The sequence below is a fragment of the Setaria italica genome, chromosome III, assembly GCF_000263155.2.
Source record: "Setaria italica strain Yugu1 chromosome III, Setaria_italica_v2.0, whole genome shotgun sequence".
Lineage (NCBI taxonomy): Eukaryota > Viridiplantae > Streptophyta > Magnoliopsida > Poales > Poaceae > Setaria > Setaria italica.
Genome location: NC_028452.1, coordinates 45,006,415 through 45,024,079, shown reverse-complemented (window position 1 = coordinate 45,024,079; position 17,665 = coordinate 45,006,415). Strand labels below are relative to the sequence as shown.

The 17,665-nt window shown below is 49.0% G+C and overlaps 2 protein-coding genes across 3 annotated transcripts; both read left to right on the top strand.

The window, feature by feature from the left end:
• Position 1: 1 nt before the first annotated feature.
• LOC101752563 (dicarboxylate transporter 1, chloroplastic) lies at positions 2-3,146 on the top strand (the record flags this gene model as incomplete). Its single annotated transcript, XM_022825303.1, has 3 exons — positions 2-988; positions 1,674-1,895; positions 2,559-3,146. Coding segments are annotated over 3 exons (1,572 nt in total), but the record flags the coding sequence as incomplete, so codon positions are not given.
• Positions 3,147-8,634: 5,488 nt separating this feature from the next.
• On the top strand, positions 8,635-11,895 carry LOC101784558 (zinc finger CCCH domain-containing protein 67). 2 transcript variants are annotated; one of them, XM_004962828.3, is made up of 2 exons: positions 8,635-10,768; positions 11,155-11,417. In XM_004962828.3, exon 1 carries the CDS (start codon positions 8,941-8,943, stop codon positions 10,735-10,737), a length of 1,797 nt encoding a protein of 598 aa, XP_004962885.1. In that variant the 5' UTR covers positions 8,635-8,940; the 3' UTR covers positions 10,738-10,768; positions 11,155-11,417. The 2 variants fall into 2 exon arrangements, with proteins under 2 accessions (XP_004962885.1, XP_004962884.1); XM_004962827.3 differs by lacking the exon at positions 11,155-11,417 and adding an exon at positions 11,575-11,895 and having other exon boundaries at positions 8,637-10,768.
• Positions 11,896-17,665: the final 5,770 nt, after the last annotated feature.

The following is a 17,665-nucleotide window of genomic DNA, read 5'->3' as shown; positions in this document are numbered from 1 at the left end:
CATCTCCCAGTCCCTGCCCCCCTCCAAGCCCCTCTTCACCCCACCCCCCACGGCCGCCGCCGCCTCCACCTCCACCTCCCGCAGCGGCGTCCTCCCCCCGGTCTCCGCCTCCGCCTCCGCGAGGGCGGCCCCCGCCGCCCCGCCGCCGAAGCCCGCGCTGCAGGGCGCGGCCATCACGCCGCTCCTCGCCACCGTCGCGACGGGGGTCCTCATCAGGCTCGGCCCGGCCCCCTCCGGTGTGCCCCGCAAAGCGTGGCAGCTCCTAGCCATCTTCCTCTCCACCATCGTCGGCATCATCACCCAGCCGCTGCCCCTCGGTGCCGTCGCCCTGCTCGGCCTCGGCGCCGCCGTGCTCACCCGCACCCTCACCTTCGCCGCGGCCTTCTCCGCCTTCGGCGACCCCATCCCCTGGCTCATCGCGCTCGCCTTCTTCTTCGCGCGCGGGTTCATCAAGACCGGGCTCGGCTCCCGCGTCGCCTACGCCTTCGTCGCCGCGTTCGGGAGCTCCTCCCTCGGCCTAGGCTACTCGCTCGTGTTCGCGGAGGCGCTCCTCGCCCCCGCCATCCCCTCCGTCTCCGCCCGCGCCGGCGGCATCTTCCTCCCGCTTGTCAAGGCGCTCTGCGAGGCCTGCGGCTCGCGCGCCGGCGACGGCACCGAGCGCCGCCTGGGGGCATGGCTCATGCTCACCTGCTTCCAGACATCCGTCGTCTCCTCCGCCATGTTCCTCACCGCGATGGCGGCCAACCCGCTGTCGGCCAACCTGACGGCGGCCACAATCGGGGAGGGGATCGGGTGGACGCTGTGGGCGAAGGCCGCCATTGTGCCTGGGATGCTGTCGCTCGTGCTCGTGCCGCTCATTCTGTACGTGATCTACCCACCGGAGGTGAAGTCCAGCCCGGATGCACCGCGCCTGGCCAAGGAGCGCCTCGCCAAGATGGGGCCCATGAGCAAGGAGGAGAAGATCATGGCAGGCACGCTGCTGCTCACGGTATAATGCACTGTTTACCCCTTTTTCATTTTGCTTGTCGATGTTATTTTAATCATGGCCTGAGTTTGTCTAGTGCTATTGTTGTTTTTTATGCTTCTGAATCCTGATAGTTACAATCATCTGCTGTCTTGCATACTCCATTTGTTGTGTGTAGTGTGTTAAGATTCAGAACTTGAGTAGAGCTGTTTGGCAATGGGGAACTACATGCGTGCAGTGTTTGCTTCCTGTATTCATGTTTTTCTTAAGTGATTGATACTAAGTATGAGTTGATGGAATTGATCTCTGGCCTGTGATTCTGTCTTGGAGCTCGGAAATATTCATTATTAGTGATAGTAGATTAGTAGGTGTTACTGAATAATCCCCATGCAATAGCCTTATTTTATTTCTCTGTGAAGTTTTCTTACATTTCCAGAAAGTGCTGTCTGGTGGTATTTCTCAGTGATTCCACAAAAAACATAGAGTTCAACCTTAACCTGGGTGTGGATGTGCACATTTCTTCACTGAACATTTCTTAGCTTAGCCTGATTTTGGTTACTAGCTTATCCCAACTTGCATGAAACTAACAGGTTTTGTTGTTGTTGTTGAACCTAATGTTGGTAACATTTTTGTCATTGCGCTGTCTACATCCGACTTGAATAGAAACTGGACTATTCTTCGCTGATCATTGTGCTTTGCATGTCACCAGGTCGGTCTTTGGATCTTTGGGGGAATGATAAGTGTGGATGCAGTGTCTGCAGCAATTCTTGGCCTAGGTGTGCTCCTAATCACAGGTGTTGTCACATGGAAAGAGTGTTTGGCGGAGTCTGTGGCATGGGATACCCTTACATGGTTTGCCGCACTTATCGCAATGGCTGGCTACCTCAACAAATATGGGCTGATTGCTTGGTTCAGTGAGACTGTTGTGAAGGTACACTGACTCTTCCTCCCGTAACTTTCTCTTCACACCACAATTCAGAAGTTCGAACAGCATACAAATTACTACAGTGCTGACCAACTGTAATTGATATTGAGCATGGTGGATATTCTCCATTTCAATATGGCATGGTGCTGAACTTTGATGCCACCAAACATTGCATTTGCTGGCATTGTTTGTCATGTTTGTAGGTTCCACCAAGTTGCACATTGTATTCAATTCTGATACATAATGACATTAACCATGCATATCTTGACCCTGATCTAGGAGCTATTTATTGTGCCATTTATCTGCTCACCCTTGAAATGGAGCACTGTCCACAATGAAGGATAGGCTAGATAGTAGGTAGTTAAGATATAAAGATTTTTTTCGTTTGTTAGACCAGAAGTAGAAATAATTATCTTGATTCTTTCTAACATTTGAGTATGAATGGCAGGCTCATATATCCATCAGCATGACAATAATAAAAATAATCTAGGCATGTAGTTCAATGCCCAGCTTTTTTTCCCTAGAAGTTCAATGGCATTTATGGGCCTGATATTCCAATGTGTTTATTCTTTGGTTAACCCAGTTCTGACATCAACGTCATGGAAAGGAATGCGTTTTTCCTGTTTACTAATTTCTCCTATATTGACCATGTCTTTCTGTTTCTCGCAGTTTGTTGGAGGCCTTGGTTTGTCCTGGCAACTTTCGTTCAGCGTCTTGGTGCTGCTGTACTTCTACTCCCACTATTTCTTTGCAAGTGGTGCTGCACACATTGGAGCAATGTTTGCTGCATTCCTGTCAGTGGCGAAGGCCCTGGGCACCCCCTCGCTCTTTGCCGCCATGGTTCTCTCATTCCTCTCGAACCTCATGGGCGGCATCACCCACTACGGGATTGGTTCTGCTCCTGTATTCTACGGCGCCGGGTACGTTCCGTTGGCTCAGTGGTGGGGCTACGGGTTTGTTATCTCCGTTGTGAACATCATCATCTGGCTGGGAGTGGGAGGCTTCTGGTGGAAGATGATCGGTCTGTGGTGAGTGGCGCTGTAAAACTTCGAGGTTCGTTCGTTTTCTGTTGTTTTGGTAGATGGGGAGAAGGAAAACTGTTCCCGAATTCGCTGTCCACAAGATTTGTCGTCGACATGATTGCAACACATTCTTTTAGTTGGTATCGGTACATCTGTTTCGAACCTTCCTGCGGCTAATTGCGATGCCAGGGTGCAGTTCTACTGGCAAAGTTGATTATATCGAGTTTTGCTGAAAGCCTCGTTGGATCTGGGAGAGATCATTCTCTCGATATCTGCCTATGATGATGGCCTTTCTTGCGCCGGTTCCCTTTTCATGTTCGGATTCTGTTGCGATGCGCTCTGTCTATGCTGTGTCTTACATTGGTGCATCTGGTAGCCTTGGACTGCTCGCTCAATCTTGGTGCATACTGGGTACTGCAACAACATATGCTATGGCGCTTACGATTGGCTTTGTTGCGAGGATCATGAGGACTGTTGCGAGATGATGCTCGTTGTGATTGTCACATACGGTTCACTTGGTGATGAACATCAGGCTGTTTCTTTCTTAAGATTCTGATGTTACATTGGTTCTGTTCATAGCTCGCTAATGCGCTTCCTATTGACGACCCCCAAAATCCTAGGAAGCTGCTTGACATGACACTGTTTTTTGTTGTCTGAAAGTACGCTTTGAACTGAGCATTACCTGCGTTGTCAAGGAACGCAGTACACTGTTTGGTGGCCACGAAATGGTCACTGGGCATTTGTTTCGACCCTCTGAAAAGTGTGAAATGGCAGGACGACTTATCACCTTTAGACAGATGGCGCGATTCAGTTAACGACGTACGGTCGTCATGCAAAGCAGTGTAGGAAGCGCCCAAGAAAATGACAGGCACTTCCGTCATGGGAGGCATCGTAACCCCCAACAAAGGCCAAAGCACTCTTTGTCTTTGCCTCTCCTCAACCGAAAAACGGCAGCCTATGTTTCTTAATCCAAATATTCCAGCTATCTTTTGTTCATTATTGCGAATGGTTCTTCATGGAACTAAAGATAAAATGGAAAAAGGAAAAGGAAAAGGAAACTTATCCTCTTTGTCTCTTTTTTTTTAAAAAAAAAGATTGAGTCATATGACATCCCTACCAAAGAGCAAGTTGGTAAGTTGGTAATTGGTATTCCTCACTTCAATGTAATATCTTATAAAGTGTAAACAACTCATTTTGGCATCTCAAGAGAGTAAGTGAGCTCGTGCTCGCAAAGATGCGATCGACGCAAAGCTCATGGCAAGAAAGCATCTCTCAAGTTCGTTATCTCAGGTACCTTTTTACGAGTGGGGGTGAATGTGATGACATGGAAAGAGTGAAAAGACCGACCGAAAGAGACGCCCAATTTCCTCCTCTCAGATGAAAAGGGCGGTGAATCGCCCGCCGGGCCGGGACAAAATCTTTGGCGAAACGTATATCAAAAATCCTGTAACGAAAAAAAGTCGCAGAAAGGTGATGCTATGATAGTCATTGTTCGGCTCTTCAGCCTCCCTTTTCTATTTCCACGGTTGGTCATTTGAGTGTACTCTGCATGATGCCGACGCGTGTCTAGCTCTGTGCAGACCGGGCCTCAGCTGTGAGTCATCTCATGAAAGCATCGGTTTCCATCTTTTTTTTTTACTTTCACCACCTCCAGACTCTGATTTCAGGCCCAGTGATTTTTCTTTTTCCTTCCTCTCTCCCGGATGGACAATGAAACTTGCAAAAGCTAATAAAAAAACAGATCAGAGCGATTTTATTTAAAAATTATCACGAGTATACTCTCTTTTGAATTAATCAGTTTATCTTAAACGTCATGTGTTAAAAAGAAAAAGCAAAACATTTCCTAGGAGACAAGGCTCGGATGATTTTTCTTTTTACCAAATACTCCGGCCATAAATACACGTGCACACATTTCTTGAAGCAATCGAATGTACCTTTTTACAGATACTAGCATTGGTCGGGAAAGAACGACTAGTTTGGCAAAAGATTTTGTCAAAGTGTCGGCAGTCATGTGAGCGAAGCAATTCTTTCCGGTTTGGCAAGCGGCCGGGCCCACATGATGAAAGGCGCACCCAGCGTGGAGAATGTTCGGGAAGCCCCGGTGGGCGACGCTACACGTACGTGCACACCAAAAATCAAATAAACGAGCATCTAACATGTGCTTCGTGATCATACACACACACATCCTGTTCGTGAGGCGTACGCGATTTTTTTTTCACCAGTCAAAAAACTAAATATTCGGCTTAAGTAATTTGGCATGCAAAGTGACATTAGGGCGAAAAAGGATATGCCGTATTAAATTTGGTTTTAATATGCGACTTGTTCGCTTCAGCTTATTCAGCCGGCTTATCAGCCATCAAACAGTGTTTTCCTCTCACAACAAATCAGCCGTTTCAGCTTTTCAGTCAGCTTATAAGCTGAAGCGAACAGTAAAATGAGTCGAGCAGCAAAGCTCGTCGTAGGCTTATAGGCTGTAGCCCGTCCTCGGTCCTCACCGTTCGTCCGTTCCCGCCAACGGTTGGTCTGTTGGCATGGCATCTGCTGCCAAAATTCCGGCATGCACGGCACTGCAGGTACAGCAACATGAATCCAATGCTATTTCCGACACACATATCTGAACATAGCAAGAGTCATCTCGTTCTCTAGAGATTGGACCAAGATGTTTGCACTTTTTGCCAAATTTTGTTCTTTTTCTAGCAAAAAGTTGGATGCAAAAGAAACAAGCTCCTAACCACACAGACTACTTCCTCTGTTTTAAATTGTAGTTCGTTTTAATTTCTATAAAATTATAATTTTTACTATTTATGTAGGTATAATACATATTTTAGTGCATAGCTAGATCTATAATTTTTTTTTAAAAGAATTAAATATCTTGTAATTTGAAACGGAGGAAATAGGGTCAGCTTGCCTCCCTAGGTGGGTAAGGAGCACAGCGTGCCCGTGATAGCAAGCTTTTTTTTTTTTTTCTTGCTTGCTGCAGCAAGCCGGTTCAGCTCTCCTTCATGGCAAGGCTAATTTTGCTAGGCAAGATGAGACTAGCAAACTGACCCGTAGTACTTTTCTAAGATCATGTTCATTCTTGTTGTTAATCGAGATTAGATTACAGAGCTCTCGGAAAAAAGAGTTTGTTCCACGTGCCGAGCGGAGCTCGAGTCCCGTCGAACTGCTCACGTTCCTGGCCCACACGGCAGAGCACCCAGGCAGACAAGCCTCGGGGCCCGGGCCCGGGCCCGGGGACGGAACCCGCGCGGCGCGTCGGGAGCCCGATTTGATCCCCGCCGCCTCGGGTCCGCGCTCGAGCACGCCGCAGGCACGAGCCGCATCGAGGGGAGAATCATCTCCGCTACCGTCGGATAGCCTACCCGCACCAGACGAACACCCACTGACAAGCAGGCCTACTGGAGGTCCAACCCCACGTGGCGGTGGGTCATGCGGGTCGGATTTCACGTGGAAAGGGCTGAACGGCGGGCCCCGGCGCCTGGCGGACTGACTGGACGGCCTGCGCGGGCGCGGCGACCGAGACCGCCGGAGCGAGAGGAGGAGGAGGACCAACCCGCACGCGCGGCGCGGGGTGGATGGATCAGTTCCGAGTTTACCCCTGTGCTGTGGGTCCCGTCGCATGGCTCTGTAGTTCTGTAATGGAGAAAAAACTGTAAAACCAAGATTGGACAGCGGGGGAGAGTTTGATCGCGAGGGGGTAACCTTTTTATCAGAGTGTGCACGTAATGCTGGAAGGATGTCCTTAGACTCGTACGTGCGTGCCATTACCGATAGAGACATATAAAGTGTAAAATTGCCACACTAACTATTTGAATATATCATTTATATATCGAAAGTTTGTCTCAACAGCTAAGTTGGTTCTTCCGCCGAGACTCAGTTGAAAAATAGTGAAACCAAATAATTCGTGAAATTAAAGTGGAGAGCAGGAGCAACAACAAGCGGCAATATTGCCTCTAAAAATGTCCTTCAATTTGCTCCGGATCAAAATCCTTCTCGACCTAACAACTCGACGAAGACTCGCAGTCTTGCGACGAAACCGACTCTCCCTAGTCTCCAAATTGTTTCGTCATCTTTTTTCACTCTAATGAAAAATCTACTTAAATTGGATACAGATGGAGGTGGTGATGGTTCCATGACTGTCGATCGGCAAATGTAAGGCACAACCATAAGGTTTTGTAGAGACAACAAACAATATTTAGGAGTTAGGTCACCTATCCTAATGACTTCAACGCTTTTTTCTTGTCAGTTGATATATATATGAAATTGAGACAAATCAAATATAAATTTACGCTTGAAGCTTATGGATACATGATAATATAAAAACATGTTGAAATTATTACTATATTTAACATGGTATTACTTTGTCATGCCGTGGAAAGAACAGCCACCTTATTATCTACAGCAGTGCAACCTCGTTCGCTTGTCGAAACGCATACATTTCTTCAAACATTGATCTATGTAGATGGTTTTGTTGGCATAGAGCCTAGATATTTTAATGACACTTTAAAGCTTACCACTAAGCAAGAGAATAAGATGTGGTTAATTAGCTCTTTGACACTATCAAATAACTCGGTGACACTTTTTTACGTTCTTGCTCTTACCCGCTTCTTGTTCTTTTTGAATATTAATGCTAGTTGCTTTCGAGCAGCCATCAACTAGATCATCTCGGTTGAAAATACTACACCATCGACGAATCATGTGCCATCCCATAAGAAATTACTAGACTACTACTAATAGCAAAATTATACAAAGTCAAAACCCAATTTCACAGGAATCACACATTGTAAACCCATTCAGACTAATAAATTCCATTGCACATACAGACAAAATTGAGATCGGGGATTTTTCTTTATTAGCTATCGATGGTTACCAAATCAGGATGGCTATACAAGAAGAGTGGCTAAAAAAAAATCTCAAAGCACACACTTAAAAGAATTTTGATTTTTTTCTTACACCTTGCATATTATAGGTGACTCATTTTTTTGTGTTTTATCAATGGTTAGAGAGCAACTCCTGCTAGTACAGAGCGTATTGGCTCCATCCGTATATATTCGATTCCTAGGTTTAAGGGAGGTCATGATAAGTGTAAATATGCTAGCATGGTGATAGTGCCAGATACGGGGTTCGTGTGGCAAGGTGGCGAGGGTGCTGCAAGGAGCCGTAGAGCATTCGATCAGTGGGGAGAGACAAAAAGGTGGTGAGGGTGCTGCAAGGAGCCATAGAGCATTCGATCCCAAAAGGGTCGAATGAGACCATTGACAAAAGCTAGTGTAGCACTCTAGGGGCGCGACGACATATCTGGCAACATGGAGCTGCCGAGAGATAAAGAAGGAAGCGGGTGGATGGAGAAGCGAGCTGTGAAGGCGGATGGCATATAAAAAAAGAGTCACATGTGACGAAAGCTAGAGGAAAAGAAAACAAGTGATTAAAAAATAGCATGTGTTTTTTTAAGAATAAAGCTAATATTCAACCTTCTCACCAGCTTCAAATAAATTTATAACAAAATGCCTAATTAACTTTGTTTCCTTAGTAACAAACTAGCTATTCATTATTAAAAAAACTATTTTTTATGTGGAAAGCTTTTGGTGGCCTTTGTAGAAGTTTGCATCAAGACGATTTCAATGCCCAAGTGAGAAAGACAAGGGAAGGAAATAAGAAGATCATTTCATTTTCAAGTCACTCTTATTTTTTTTAATCCGTCTAATTAGGATAAAGAGCTCGTCGACTCTGCATCCTTTTTCTTAGTCACCTATAAAAAAAATGTTGAGCCCTTTCCCTACCTGATTGTCCAATACCACACATTTTGTGAGCACCGCATCCAAAATTCACAATTTACCAAGGAGCAAAGAGATGAAAACCCTATTCTGCCCATAAAGCATAGCAATAGACCAAGCTGCCAAAAACCCAACCCAAGCAAAAACCTAGTTTTGTCCAAAAACCCAAAAGCAACTTCCTTTCCCTTTCCCTCTGCTGCCCTTTCCCTCTCCGCCATTTCGTCGAACACCTTCTCCGATCGCTCGCCGCCGGCCATGGCGGACGCTTCCGAGGCGGCAGCCGCCATCTCAGCACGGCTCCTGGAGCTCGCGGCCGAAGACGACGCGGAGGCTCTCGGGGACCTCCTCGCCGCGCACCCGTCCCTCGCCGACGAGCCCGCGCCGTGGTACTCCCCAGCGCGCGGCGCGGAGCCCATGACCCCGCTCATGGTCGCCGCGGCATACGGCTCCGTGGGCTGCGTCGACGTCCTTCTCTCGCCACCCCACCTCGTCGACCCCAACCGCGCCTCCCCGGCGTCCCTCTCCACCGCGCTCCACCTCGCCGCCGCCGGCGGGGCCTCCTCCGCGCCCGCGGCTGTCTCCCGCCTCCTCTCCGCCGGTGCGGATCCCACCCTCCTCGACCACCTCCACCGGCGGCCGTCCGACCTCGTCACCCTCCCACCCAGCTCACTCCCGCTCAAGAATCACCTCCTCTCCCTCCTCGGCGCCCGCAAGGAGTGGCCGCCGGACCCCTCCCTCCCAGACATCAAGAACGGCGCCTACGCCTCCGACGACTTCCGCATGTACTCCTTCAAGGTGCGCGCGTGCTCGCGCGCCTACTCCCACGACTGGACCGAGTGCCCCTTCGTCCACCCCGGCGAGAACGCGCGGCGGCGGGATCCGCGCAAGTATCACTACAGCTGCGTGCCGTGCCCGGAGTTCAAGAAGGGCGCCGGCTGCCGGAGGGGGGACATGTGCGAGTACGCGCACGGGGTGTTCGAGAGCTGGCTCCACCCCGCGCAGTACCGGACGCGGCTGTGCAAGGACGGCGTCGGCTGCGCGCGCCGTGTCTGCTTCTTTGCGCACACGCCGGAGGAGCTCCGGCCACTGTACGTGTCGTCGGCCGGTTCGCGCAGCGCGATGGAGATGGCGGCGGCGATGGGGATGGGGCTGCCGTCGCCGGGGGCATCGTTCACGCCGCCGCTGTCGCCGTCCGGCGGCGGCGGCGGCGTGGCGGGCGCGTGGCCGCAACCGAACGTGCCGGCGTTGTGCCTGCCCGGGAGCGCAGGGAACCTTCACCTGAGCCGGCTGCGCACGTCGCTGAGCGCGCGCAGCATGGCGGCGGACGAGCTGCTCGCCTCGGCGGACTACGACGGGCTCGTCGGGTCGCCAGCCTCGGTGCGTTCGGCGAGGGGAAAGACGCTCGTGCCGTCAAATCTCGATGATCTGTTCTCCGCTGAGATGGCGGTCGCCGCGGCGTCTCACTCGCCGCGGTTCGCCGACCAGGGCGGCGCTGCTTTCTCGCCGACGCGCAAGGCCGCCATGCTGAACCAGTTCCAGCAGCAGCAGAGCTTGCTGTCACCCCGGGCAACGGCGGCTGCGGTTATCCCAGAGCCAGTGTCTCCAATGAGCTCCCGGCTTCTCGCGGCCCTTGCTCAGCGGGAGAAGATGCAGCAGCAGACGCTGAGAAGCATGAGCTCAAGAGACCTTGGCTCGGGTGCTTCCGTCCTTGTTGGCTCACCGGTTACCTCGAGCTGGTCCAAATGGGGAATTCCCTCCGGCACCCCAGATTGGGGTGCTGACGATGAGGAACTCGGCCGCCTCAAGCGGTCCTCGTCGTTTGAGCTCAGGAGCGGAGCCAACGGTGATGAGCCGGACCTCTCATGGGTCAATACCCTGGTGAAGGAGCCAACGCCGGAGAAACCATTCATCAATGGGACAACTGCAATGGAGTCCATTGGCACTTTGAGTCAGGCAGCAAGTCATGAAGGTATCGGTGGCGGCGAGGACAACACTGCTGGTGTCATCGGCAGCTGGCTTGAGCAGCTCCAGCTGGATGAGATGGTAGTCTAGAACAAACACAAACACAGATCAAACAAGAAAGGTACCATATTCTTTTTTGCTGTGATTGACCAGTTGCTGCTACTTACTGAAATCAACTAGCCTCATACCTTGCTAGTGATTGCTGGTGATACATTCTTTTGAAGTTGGTTAGTGTAGGTATTGAGATTTCCACCACCATTTAGTATTCTTCTCTACAAGTGAAAGAAATTCAGGAATTGGAGCCTAGTCAATTTGTATCGAATTGCCGGCTTGTCTAGGCAAGAATTATCCCCTTGTATTTCTTCCCCATCTCTCCTTGTATCTTCCTTCCAAATCCCTCTTCTGCTGATCATTCCAAAGGTTACTTATTCTCTTCAGAGGATTGTGAATTATTTATGTGTGGTAGTGCTAGCATTTACTAGCTCCCATCCTTTGCTTCTTGTGAAGGAGTACAAGGGGAGAGAGGGCTAATGCTTGCATCAATGCTTCCAAGGCCTGTTGATGGCTCGTGATTGGTGTAAAACAATTTACTGTTGTACCACTAAGTATTCATGACTGATGTAAAATGCACTACTGTTGTGTTGTACACTTGTACTCACTACTCAACCATGGTTATGTAAAATGCTTCATTGTTGTTGTACCATAGGTTACAATGCAACATCACTTCAGAACTCATTCATTACATGCTATCAGTTATCACCTTGTACATACATTTCATGGATTGTGGCCATTTTCTGCTGCGATGGTTGCCTGATTGGTGCTGACAGCAACTGTTTTCTGTTGCAGCTGCAACAATTTCTAGTACTGTTTGTGTTTGACATTGTGGATGTCTGTTGGGTCAATTCTAATGCGGGGTGCTAATCTCAGGTCGGCATTGGATTTGATGGGTGCTGTGATGTTAATCTTTCCGAGGTGGTTTAGCATGATGCGTCGATCTCTGCAGGGGTGATGTTTAATGTGCTCCAGATGAGTGTGACCTGGCCACTGATGGGTCTTCGTTCTTGTAAAACAACTGGGGCGGTGGCTCGGTATGGCCGCCTCGTGTCTTGGCTTCTGTTTGGTCCTGGTCATGGTGCACAGTGCTGACTCGTACAGTGACCTGGATTTTCCGGTTCAATGTATCGTTTCATATTAAAAGCAGTATGTAGGTGCGATCTTATAGGAAATAATGCTAGTATGTGTTTAATATCAATCGGGCTGTTTGGGAAGGCATGGCAAAATGTTTTAACTTTAGTTTTTGTTAAGGGTAGTAGTGAATTTTCTTTTTGTGAAAGTCTCTTACTCCCTGATATTTTTCTCGAGGATAAATTCATTTTTAACTCTTTTATTTAGAACGCAGAAAGGAATACATCATCAATGAATTTAATTGTTTTATAAAATTGGCAGTGTCAGTTTGGTTTGTTTGTACATCGGCTTTTATCGTATTGTACTCCCTCTGTCCCGAAATGATAGGCGTATTTTGATCAATCAAAAGTCAAACTTTACAAACTTTGACCAACAATTAGTTAAATTATAATCATATTTAGTATATAAATTTTGCATCTATATATTTGTACTTAAATTTATTTTGAGATGACATTGAGTTTTTAGCGATTGACATTATATTATAAGAGAAATTAAAAGTCAAAATCTACTTTGAAAGACTTTTCCCTAGTTAAAATTCGCCTATCATTTCTAGAGGGAGGGAGTATGTTTTAGCCTCCAATTATTATATGCTGATCGTGTGTTGAAGCAATGATATTATTGATCTTAAATCCTTCTAGTGACGCAATACTAAACTGGTTTGCATTGCATCTGCTCTTTGATATAGTTGTTTCTAAATGATCTCAAGCATCTAAATCTATTTTAATAAATGGTTAGGTTCACGATGATTTGAATTAGAATGTATGGGTTTCATAGTGATGACATTCAGGTCCATCTACCTAAGCTATGTCCCGCAGAAATGCATTGCAATTGTGGGTCAAAAGGTGCACAAATTTGCCGCATGACCTTCTGCGCTTTTGAGTTATTTAACCTACCATTTTAACTCGAAAACCTCTTAGAAATAATAAAAGATAATAAGCAAGCATGGGTCGGATAAAACAGTTTCAAAAGAATTAATTAAATTATCCTTTGGTATTGAAGAAATATTTCAGAAAAAAAGGATTTTCTGAGAAAAATAGCATGAACTGTACACATGCAATTAGTCAATGAATTGATGCTTTGTTTTCCATTTAAAATGTGGGTTGGTTGGAAGGTGGAGAATGGAGGTTGGAGATGGCGAACTAGATGACACAACGCAGATGTGGATTCCTCTCTCTCTGAGATAACCAACTTTCCTATATTTAGTTGCTAATGTGACCCCAATCAACTGTTGGGCAGTCTTGCAAGATCATAAGGGTCTGCATCAGCAAATTATTTTTGCCACTCTTATAGTTCCATACAAGTTGTAACCTATATGCGTAATCGTGATGTAATGTTGCGTTAGAGCCAGAGCAGATCAAAGAGTAGGCAGGGGAGGAAGAAAAGGAAGGATATGATGGATGAGCCCCCTAGGCTGCACGCCAGAATCCACCACTGCTTATTGATATTATTTTTTACACTTATATGCTATTTTAGTTTGGGCTACTATAAGACAATATTATCTTTACAAAATTATTTTCTTTATGTTGAAAGATGCATGTATGATTTGTGCATGAATATGAGATTTGCTAATTATTCTAATATAATCCACACCAAGCTAATTTCTAGGATAAACCAAAAGGAACAGAAAGAAAGAAAGGACGTAAGTATCAAGTGGCTCCTTTTTGACATTTGTTTTGTCTTTGCGTGGAATGCTTTTCTCAACTCGGGTCCTTTCGGTTTGGATTCATGTGGGTCTGGAATTGTTTGGAACAATTATTTTCACTCTTTTTAGGTCTTATTAACTGTTATACTAAAATTTCTCATCGTAATAGACGTATTGCAAACCCTGATATAAAAACCGTACCCTCACCAGCGTTTTCGCCAAGAAGCAGACAAAAATTCAGGGCTCTTCTGAGTTCTGACCAAACTATTGGACGCTCATTGATGTCCATTGCCAAGGTTTCTGAAGCTACCGTGCATGCTACAGCACTTACCCAGCAGGACGATGAGACGGCACAGGAACAGGACGGCCATTCGTGCAGTGCATGATGATCAGGAATTCAGGATCACATCCCTGAGCGCAACCTGCTCCGGCACGCCTGAACCTATCGTTAAGGAGCATTAACTTCTGTTGCCTGGGAGCAGGTACAATAATACACGTTAGCTCGTGGATTCGCCGAGCCACGTCAGAGAAATCCGACGTGTTGAAAAGAGAAACCAAGAGAGAGGCTCAGCTTGTCGTGTGCAGGAGCGTCGATTGATTTCTGGGGCCTGCACGGGAGAGCGAGGCACGCGGCACAAAAGGGCGGGGTTGGTGAGTAGGGCATCAGAAGCTTGTTCGGGGGAGCTTTGGATGAGGATGGACTAAAAGAACGTGATGAGTTCCATGCAAATAAAAAACTAATTTTAAAATTCGTGAATAAACTAATCAATGTACATGTGGTTTTTTATATTGGTCTGCAGAGGATGTGACTTGGCTATTCGATAAGAGCTTGCTCTGATGGAATTTACGGTTCTGACAAGATGCAGTGCATGACATTTTTTTTTATCTGGAAGGGTAAACTTATGTGTGCGGTAAATATTTCATCCTGTCCTCATCTCAAGAATCTACAAACTCTGTGTCCAAAATTCCAAATAACTGTCTTTCTTGACCCTGTACTGTTTAAACTCTTGACTATGTATATTCTGACTAAGAATGTCCTTACCTTCTCTTTGTTCGCCAGCTCAATGATCTCGAAACATTGGTGAAGCAAAGCATATGATATTCGTGAAAAATCAGTGGACAAAGTTTGAGTAGAAAAGTTGACTGCGATGATTGTTTGGAAACCTGTAATACTACTAGAAGGGTTCAATTGTCAGACAAGACGGAGGCAAACTGCTCCACAATCTTCATGAGCCATCCAAATTTTCTTGGATTCCTCTTACTTTCGCCCATTGATTTCAGCGAGAAAACCTGCATGCCAGGTTCTTTTCAGCCGATGAATCAACCAGTTGGGAGACACCTCCTTTGTACCATCCCCATCTCTGAATTGTTCAGGTCGAAAATGTTGCCATGCCAAGTTCATTTCAGCTGGCCAATCAGATGGGAGACTTGCAGCCTCTGTCACCATGTAGCCAGCTGCACTTCCAAACCTCTGAAACTTCATAACTCATCACATTTTAAGAGCTGGTCAGTTACAGTACATATCTTTCGAAACGAACCATGCAGGAGAGCTGCCAATTATATTAAAAAGAACATGAAATTGGACGAATCAGTAGGTTGAATTAGGTCATTAACACATGCCGCACTATGCCATCGCACTCAACCCAACTTAACAACACATCGTATGGTTGGATTGGGACATCAACACGCGCCGAACTCAACATATCTCAAGTGGATTTTACTCTGCCCGACAATGGCAGCAGAACCGAAGCCTTACCGTGGCACCCACCAACATTCACGCTCATGTAGTTGCCAAAACCTCCCGACGTGACCCTACGTTGACAGGGAACCGAAAGAAGCAGACTGCACGCACTGAGAAGGCCACCGCCATGCGGGACCCTCCTCTATAGTACCGCTGCAACACCACACTCCACGTGACAGAGTGATACCACCGAATCCGGACCTCTCGCAGGCTGCTTCGCAGTCGCCACCACGATAACACAGCGCGCGGGGGCCTCGCCACATCCGCCGTTGGACTCCACCTCGCTCTTGATGAGCAATGTTGCCTCACTCCCCAAGATCTCCATCGATCAGCCAAATCGCCGCCGCAAGTCGACTTCACCTTGTTGTTTCACCCGCGCACATAGCCTCCGCCGTCGTGTCAGCAAGCCAGAGAAGTCGCTTGCGCCGTCTTCCGACATGTACCGTACCGGATAGCCCAACCAAGCTGAGCAACCTGCCGCGGTCCGCTGCAAGCCTAGTCGTCCCACGATGCCGTTGCCGCAAGTGCAGTCCTCCGACGCAGTCCTACGCCGCACTGATCGTTGCCAAGCAACGCCAGCCGCCGCGGTCCGTTGCAAGAAGCCAAATCCAATAACCATGAGACAACCCCTGGACACCACCATAACTGCGATCGCCTCCATGTGGGCTCGGCAACACCTGTCCAGCATGCCACGCGGCGGAATTGCCGTCACCGGCTGCGGCCTCCCATGACTAATGAATCATCAATGCCACAAACCGAGTTGGGTCTCTAGATACGACGCCTCCAAGGAGAGCTCGATGACAATGGCGCCACCGTCGCTCGTCCAGGATCTGGATAGGGTTTTCACCCAGAGAACCCTGTGCAGCAGGGTTGTAACTCCAACATGACGGCCCCAATGGGGGAAAAACGATACCCTAGGGCGCTGCCGTCATGTCCACCAGCAAGAACGTCGATGAGGGCTTTCGCTCAGAGTGTCCCAACCCCTCGCTGCACGCTCACGGCTCGGTACTCCCGGACCACAGCCACGACAGTCCATCCGGGGCGGCGGTGCCGCCACGTCTCCACGCGCCACGCTGTCGTACCTCCACCTCCGTGGCGCTCGCCGCCCAGATACGCCACCACTCGACCTCCGCTCCTCGCACGCGGCCACTGCCGCACCGCCTCACCATCGCGCTCGTTGCCGGGCATCTCCTCGGGGCAACACAACACCGCGCCGCCACACCTTCACGCATGTCGCTCGGGCTTTGCCTCGGGGCATCGCAGCCCGCGTCGTGGACCCCTGGCCAAATGCGCCATTGCGTCCACGCAGTAGCCGCCTGCGCCGCCAAGGCCATCGGTCCGCCTCCTCACCGGCCGTGGCTCACCGCGCGCGACGTCCTTAACTGCCGCGATGTGCCTGCACGCGGCCACCGGGCCCTCCCCGCCCCGCGCCAGCCGCTGCCGCACGGGGCTTCATCCGCCTCGCGCCAGCCACCGCAACGCGCGGCCTCTAGCCGCCGCATGCCGTGCCTCTCGCCCAAGACCTTCGCAGACCCGCAACCCCCTTCTCCGCGCAGATTAGGCATCGGGATAGCCGGATCCGGCCACTAGGGTGCCGGATCCGCCGCCCCTTGCCACCGCTGTCACCACAGCCAGCGGAGCTGCTTCGCACTGGTCCCACACCTGGTACTGGCGCGTGCAGCCAAGGTGAGAAAGATGCCCTGCCGCCGCCATCCTAGGGGCCCGCGCGGGCTTCCGGCAGCCCCCTCCGGCGACGGCAGGGGAGGGGAGGAGAGGGAGGGGGCGGCAGAGGCAGGCGGCGTGGTCGCCGCCCGTGTCGCCCAAGCGGGGGCGATCGCGGGGGCTGTTCCGATGTTTTTTTAGAGCTTTGTGTCTGAATCAAGAAACAGGCATTAGTCAAAACATGTGCACAGAAAGGTTCGGAGTTTGCAGGTAGTTTTCCAGCAATCCAGCTGCTCCAGTGTGTTTCCCACAAGCGTGTATAGACATAGACTTGAAGCTGAAAGAAGCAGTGTTGTCCAAATCAGATCACTGAGTTTTCAACAATGTATGGTGTCATAATGTAGATGTAGTTTTCATGCTTGGCATCTGTCATTGTCCATGAACAAGCATGGGCACTGTTGGATTTGAACAGCGAAAAAAGGATCTCAGCCTGGTTTTATGGATTGGTTTTGGATTTGGATCAAGCCATGTTTTAGAGATTTGGGTTGACCTAAGAGCAGATGGCTCAGTTTGGTGGAAGGTGTGTGATCCAGGTTCAAGTTCTCTTCGAATAATATCTGCATGTCCCTTTTCTTTTTATTAAAGTGATACCCACCTCCTCCTGGTAACAACCCCCCCCACCCCCCACGCTGGGCGCTGTAGAGTACCAAGGCCCCTTGTCGTTTTTCTGCCGCGAGTCACTTCTGTTCCGACATGAAAGGCTTACTGTGTGTCGGGTTAGGAAGAAA